Source organism: Kryptolebias marmoratus, linkage group LG8 (assembly GCF_001649575.2).
Source record: "Kryptolebias marmoratus isolate JLee-2015 linkage group LG8, ASM164957v2, whole genome shotgun sequence".
Taxonomy (NCBI): domain Eukaryota; kingdom Metazoa; phylum Chordata; class Actinopteri; order Cyprinodontiformes; family Rivulidae; genus Kryptolebias; species Kryptolebias marmoratus.
In genome coordinates, this window is record NC_051437.1 from 16,219,559 (window position 1) to 16,226,467 (window position 6,909).

The following is a 6,909-nucleotide window of genomic DNA, read 5'->3' on the forward strand; positions in this document are numbered from 1 at the left end:
GACTCGCCAAGTGTGTGTGTCTCTGTGTGTGTGTGTTTCAGACAGAACGGGGAGAGGGGCAGAGGGAAACTGGCACGCCCAAACCCTGCCGCTGAATGACGCCCGTCTGTTGCTTCTTCTGTGTGTCTGTGCGTCCTCCTGCCATTGGCGGAGGGCAGTGAAGGTAGCCAGCACTGGCACGCTGTGGGCGGGTGTATCGCCTGTTTATAAACCCAGATAGCCCCCCACACACACATACACCTCCCCCACACCCCCTCCGTGGGCGGGAATAGCAACAGTAGGCAGTGAAAGTGGAGCGCACGAGAGCGACAGAGCCGTGGAAGAAACGAGGCTGTGGCGGCAGTCGTGGTTGAACGGGGTTCGCGGAGGGGGCGAGGAGGCGGCCGCCCCTGTATGCGTCTTCAGCCGCGCATGGACGACCACCTCAGCCTCCTGCACTCACCCCCGCCGAGCGTGACCAAGACCCGCGGCGACAACCTGGTGAACCACGGCTACACCGAGACGGAGGCCGACGTGATGACGGTCGTGGCGTGTGACAACATGCTGGAGGAGTCGGCGGCTTTGCCGGGCCACCACTCTCTGGACCGATACGAACCGGACCACGAGTGCTGCGAGAGGGTGGTCATCAACATCTCAGGGCTGCGCTTCGAGACGCAGCTCAAGACTCTGTCCCAGTTTCCGGAGACGCTGCTGGGGGACCCCAAGAAGCGGATGAGGTACTTTGATCCTCTCAGGAACGAGTACTTTTTTGATCGGAACCGACCCAGCTTCGATGCCATTCTGTATTACTACCAGTCCGGCGGGCGCATCAGAAGACCTGTTAATGTGCCCATTGACATTTTCTCCGAGGAGATACGCTTCTATGAGCTGGGCGAGGAGGCTATGGAGAAGTTCAGAGAGGATGAGGGCTTTATAAAGGAGGAGGAGCGGCCGCTGCCAGAGAATGAGTTTCAGAGACAGGTGTGGCTGCTCTTTGAGTACCCGGAGAGCTCGGGTCCCGCCAGGGGAATAGCAATAGTGTCTGTTTTGGTCATTCTCATCTCCATTGTCATTTTCTGCTTAGAGACACTACCAGAGTTCAGGGACGAAAACAGGGACCCAATCACCATTGCGCCCGTGATAAACGGTACGCTCCCATATTTCATCAGCCCCTTCTCGGACCCTTTTTTTGTCGTGGAGACGCTGTGCATCATCTGGTTCTCCTTCGAGTTGCTCGTGCGCTTTTTTGCGTGCCCGAGCAAAGCCACGTTCTCCAAAAACATCATGAACATCATTGACATCGTGGCGATCATCCCCTACTTCATCACCTTGGGCACGGAGCTCGCGGAGAGGCAGGGGAACGGACAGCAGGCCATGTCCTTGGCCATTCTGCGCGTAATCAGGCTCGTCCGGGTGTTTCGCATCTTCAAACTCTCGCGTCACTCCAAGGGGCTCCAGATTTTAGGACAAACTCTAAAAGCCAGCATGCGTGAGCTTGGCCTGCTCATTTTCTTCCTGTTCATCGGGGTCATCCTCTTTTCCAGCGCTGTGTACTTTGCCGAGGCAGACGACCCGGAATCGGGCTTCAACAGCATCCCGGACGCCTTCTGGTGGGCTGTTGTCACCATGACTACAGTGGGTTACGGGGACATGCACCCCGTGACGATCGGGGGCAAAATCGTGGGATCTCTGTGCGCAATCGCCGGCGTGCTGACCATCGCCCTGCCCGTTCCCGTCATCGTCTCCAACTTCAACTACTTCTATCACAGGGAGACGGACGGCGAGGAGCAGGCGCAGTACCTGCACGTGGGCAGCTGTCAGCCTCTGGCGGACACAGAGGAGCTGAGGAAGACGCGCTCCTCCTCCTCGCTCAGCAAGAGCGAGTATATGGTGATCGAGGAGCACGGGATGAACAGCGCGTTCAAGCAGCAGCCCAACTTCCCCACCACCGCCCAGAACAACTCGCAGAACTGCGTGAACATCAGCAAAAAGATTTTCACCGACGTGTAGCCAGATTTGGAGCAATGAGTCCCGAGCCACGGGAGAGGAGGGGATGCGTCAACGCGCAGCTGGTTGTGCCGTTGCGCGGCGGCGTATTGGAAGCAGCGGCGCGAGGTGCAGAGAGGAAGAATCCGAAAATGAAAGAAAGAACGAGCGCATCCTGCCTGTTTCAGAGATGCCGCTCTGTGTTCCATTCAAAGAATCGGGATTTCTTTCTTTTTTTCCATTTCAGTGATACGAATTCATAATTCCCTCTGGTTCTGTCCGCGCTAAAGAGAAAGAGCTTCCTTCCTTAAAAGTATTTGCTCCACTCCTCCTCTCTGGGAGAGGAGATAAACCTGTTGTGCAATAGTCAGTATATTAATATGCATCACAGCAGACATGAATAGAAGCTTTATAACTGTGAAAAAGTGAGTGAGTCTTTGAAGGAAACTGTATTATCATGCGTTAAGAGTCGTGATCCGTCAGTTATTGCCTGTGTGTAATATCCAGAGTCGTTTAAATATGTGCGTAAGTGTGTGTTCAAACACATGTAATGTCAGGTAAACACATTCCAACATATAGTATCTCATATAAACCGTTTTGTGGTATGCCTTTAGTGTGCGTTAAAGACTAGTCTAACTGCTGCCGTCTTTTTTGAAAAAAATATAAAACAAAAAGTAATAACCCCCTACAGTTCTTCATATGAACTGCTTTGCTCAATGCATAAAGCGTGGCCACGTAAATACTACAGCCAGCATACCATTACTAGTGCAAGTCACACGTGAGTGGAAAAACACGAAGCTGTCTACACAAACAGCGATCAAAGATGGAGCGTGTTTCTTTCCCGAAGCCTCAAATATAGCCCGCTGTGATGCAGTCTCCACGGCAACGGTCGTTTCCTCGGTAACCCCAGTCACCGTTGCCATGGCACCCTTGTTTCCACAGTAACCCCCCAGATGGGTTGGAAGCTATTTTGAAGATTCTCATCTGAGTGGCTCATCTTCAGCCTCTAATTAGACTGCGCCGTTATCACGCTTTGGTGAAAAATAATTCAATAAAATGCAGGCCCGAACATGCGCAGTGTCACCACAGCTTATTCGGCACGCTCATTGTGTGACTTTATTAATAAAAACAGACACACAAAAATAATAACGACGAGCTCTGCCACGATGAACTGGTCAACAACATCTGTCTCAGAGAGGCGCTGCTGTGGGAGAAGCAGCGTGGGAGGAATTATGAATGGACCGCCTGGATGCAGTACTGCAGCCGACCAGCAGAAGCTGCTGTTGTCCCACTGACAAAATTGGTGAGTTCCTTTGTTTTCATTTATAACACCTGCATTTTTCACTGTCTGGATTCACAAACAAAGGTCCATACTGTAAAAAATTAGTTCAGGAAGAAAAAAAGCTCATATACCATCAATAACGTTTTTGCTGTTGCATAAGGCCCCATAATAGGACAAAACAACTCCTTATAATTCTTTAATTTGTTCCATAGACAGTGTCAGAAGCATAATTAAAGGTGGTGTTTTGTTTACTTTAAAGAAAATACTTACATGTCACCTTTTGCAGGTGAACGTGCTTTGCATGTTCAGAGTATAAGCAGGTTGTGTGTGTTTCTGTGTGTGTTTTGTGCAATGTGTAGGATGTTCTTACTGTGTGCCCAGGTTGCATTTCACCTTCAGCTGACTTTGTCTATAAAATCATTAAGAGCAGCAACAGCATGCCAATCAGCTGGTCTACACACTGCCCCCTGGTGGTTCACATCTGCTGCATGACCTCTTTCTTCACCATCTCAGAAACAAGGCTCAATAACCTTAAGATACCAGATGTTAGGATTTTAAAAAGTTGGGGTTTTTATCATAGAAGACAATTTATTCTCCTCTATAAATAATAATTTGCTTTATACTGTCAAAACATTTTTTATTGTTACATATGATGCATTTTAAACAAAGAACTCAGATTTATATGCATATATTTTTGTCAAATCTTTAAGAATACGTCACATCTTTTTCATCAAAGCAGAGGAAGAAATGGAGGGGAATACATTTTTCAAAGGGAATAATGGCAAAGTCAAACATTATTTTCAGTTCATTGGAGATATGTTTAGTATTTAAAGTGTTTTTCAGCACATTTTAGTATTAAAACATTCATAACTTCAGTAACTGCAGTGAGTTTAAGGTGATAACTGAGCCAGAATGAATTCATTCAAAAATTAAAGGTCTCACAAAATACAATATTGTTTCCCAGTTTTCCTCTAAAATTATCAATAGACATTTTTAAACCTACAATACAGTCATCATTTGAATGTAAATGTCATCACCGCATCCAAATTAATTTAAAATCCCCAGTGAGGAGAAAGAGTTACCAGTTAATCAGAGATTGAGATGTAATATACAAGAGAGACAAGCTACATGCTTATTATCTAATTTGATTGATCAGTCTGGGATCAGCTCATCTGCTAGAGACGAAAACAAAGCTACACAAACACATCGCACACCGCAATGCACTCTTCTTTTCAGTTCTTTGTAGTTTACTTCTCTCTCTCTTTACCCTCTCCTTTGTCATAATTTACATTTATCTGCTCCTCTTGTAAAGCATTTCTTCCAGCAACATTTACTTTAGATGAAGACACTTGCAAATGTGGTTGTCGGTGTAAACCAATTATAGGAAATGCTCAACCATTTGTCTCAGCACAGTTGTTCGGTCCTTTTGTTTTCTCCCTTTTTGAATTTGCAGAATTCTGAGACTGAAGAGAGCTGACACGGCTGTTAGCTCTGTTAATAAGACAAACCTTTGATGACCAAAGTGTGGCTCTAACTAGTTTGCTCTTCTTTCTCTCCTCTCACTCTCTCAGGAAAAGGACTTTTTTTTTCTGCTCAGACCAACTGGACCCCTGATGACACAATTCTGCCTGCCTCCCACTTAAGTAAACATGCTGTATTTGATTATGAATAGAAATATGCTATGAATTATCTTTTAAATAAAATTCAAAATGCTCTATTTGAAGCCATATGTTGTAGATAAGTCAATAATCTGCACTGAACCTATTTTTTTCCCCCTTCAGGAGCACGGTGAGGCTCTGGTCTGGTCCTGTTGGGTCGGTTGAGCTGGAACAGCTGGATTAGTTCCTCTTCCTCTGCCCTCTTGCTTTTTGACTGGTAATCTCAAAGCTGGACTAGCAAGTGGTGTTTAAAGCAGTTCTTCCACTGCCGTCAGCCACATCTTAACCCAAAATGCAACAAAATGCAATCACAACAGTTGTATAAAATATGCTGTTTTGTAGCTGCAGTTTTGCAACATTTATTACGGATTGACTCACTGTGAACAGAACCATTATGGAATCAAAAGTGTCTGAAAAACTCCTAAAATTCATTTTAAATTGTGATATGACCTTTTCCCACGCTGCTGTCAATATACAATTTAAAAGGACGAATTTGTGAACCAGCAAGCATTTTCACGAGGCACATTTCACTTTACTGGAGCAAGATTTTAATTTTTTTTCTGATTCTATACTCATGTCTCTCATTGGTGACATTCAACGCAGACAACCTGTAACATTAGAGAACATGTCAAGAAGTGGGGAAAAATGGAGGCCATCAAAATGAAACTGTGATCCCGATCAAAGACTGTTAGCCATATGCCTTTGTTAGCTGTATGTGCTCTGTGTTGCTAATATGTAAAACACACATTTATGTATGTGTGATAGTTGCTGCTATTCACTTGACGTATTCATGAAGAACAATACAAAGGTGTTCAAGCTCCTGTAAACACAGACAGACTAATGCGCACACACCTGTGTGTACAGTGTCTCTTCTGTTCCCAAAGTGCACTTGTGATATTTCTGTGGGAAATAGCAGAACGTTCACAGCGGAAGGCCGTGTGAGCCGGGATTTATTCTGTGTTATTGTGTGTCGTCTTTAACATGACCCATATAAAGAGATTATGAGGTGTGATGTTTTTCTTTGAGAGGAGCCGCTGACTGCTTTTAATCATTTCCACAGACTAGAACTCACTGATGTCAGGAAAAAAAAAAATTCACGCCAGTTCCTGGTGTATACATTATATTATATAAATGCTCTGTAGGTTAAACATACCTGATGAGAATAACTCCTCTTTGACAGTGTATTATGAGCACTTTTATCCAATCTGTTCAAAATGACAAACCTTTTTAAATTGTGTTACAGCAAAAGCAAAAACGTTGAGTAATTCAAGGTGGTAAACAATATAAAGTGATAAATACAGTTAGTAAAAAAGGTTGATTTAATTGTTATGTACCGATCCATTGTTAAAACATTTCAACACACTTTGAACTGTGTAATATTTTAGTATTGCTCTATTTGTTTAAAAAAAATTAAAAGCCTAGCATTCTTTGACAAAAATGCTTATCACCTTCCAGATTTCATGACAAAATTTTAGACTAAGATCATCTTGAGATGTGTTAGCTGTCATTCAGATTATGCATTAGGAATGTAAGCTACTTCCACCTAAAAAATTTAAGCTCAGTAGCTGTAAAATTGACTGAATTATAGCCAGTGTTGTGTTGGCTAATGTGAATTAGCTTTGGCAGCCATCTTGATTTGAATTTTCTCCTAAAGGTAATCAGTTGTAGATGTACATTCAGTGATCACTTTATGAAAGTTGTATTAAAATCCATCTAGTAGGTCGTGAGCTATTTTGCTAACAAACAGATCAAGTTGATCGCAAATCGAAAATGGCAACATCTTATATGAATCTCTTGCCCAATCTGTGTTTGGAATCAGTCTCAACAACTATTGCACCAAATTGTAGGTTGATATCTGTAAATCGGACAAAGTTATAACCATTTCTGTGGTTTTAGGCTCAGTTGGGTGTGGCGATCATCTTGACTCAAGTTGACTCCAAGAAATAAACAGCTGCAGATGGACATCCAATGATTCCATTCTGCAAGTTTCTGTAATATCCGTTC

The 6,909-nt window shown here is 44.1% G+C and overlaps 1 protein-coding gene across 1 annotated transcript; it reads left to right on the plus strand.

The window, feature by feature from the left end:
- The first annotated feature begins 321 nt into the window (after nucleotides 1-321).
- On the plus strand, nucleotides 322-5,905 carry LOC108235291 (potassium voltage-gated channel subfamily A member 3). The gene is made up of 3 exons (XM_017415213.3): nucleotides 322-3,268; nucleotides 4,819-4,890; nucleotides 5,029-5,905. The coding sequence occupies exon 1, from the start codon at nucleotides 394-396 to the stop codon at nucleotides 1,987-1,989; it is 1,596 nt and encodes a 531-aa protein (XP_017270702.1). The 5' UTR covers nucleotides 322-393; the 3' UTR covers nucleotides 1,990-3,268; nucleotides 4,819-4,890; nucleotides 5,029-5,905.
- Nucleotides 5,906-6,909: the final 1,004 nt, after the last annotated feature.

Coding starts and splice junctions, on each gene's coding strand:
- LOC108235291 (XM_017415213.3), top strand. CDS start 394: ATGCGTCTTCAGCCGCGCATGGACGACCACCTCAGCCTCCTGCACTCA.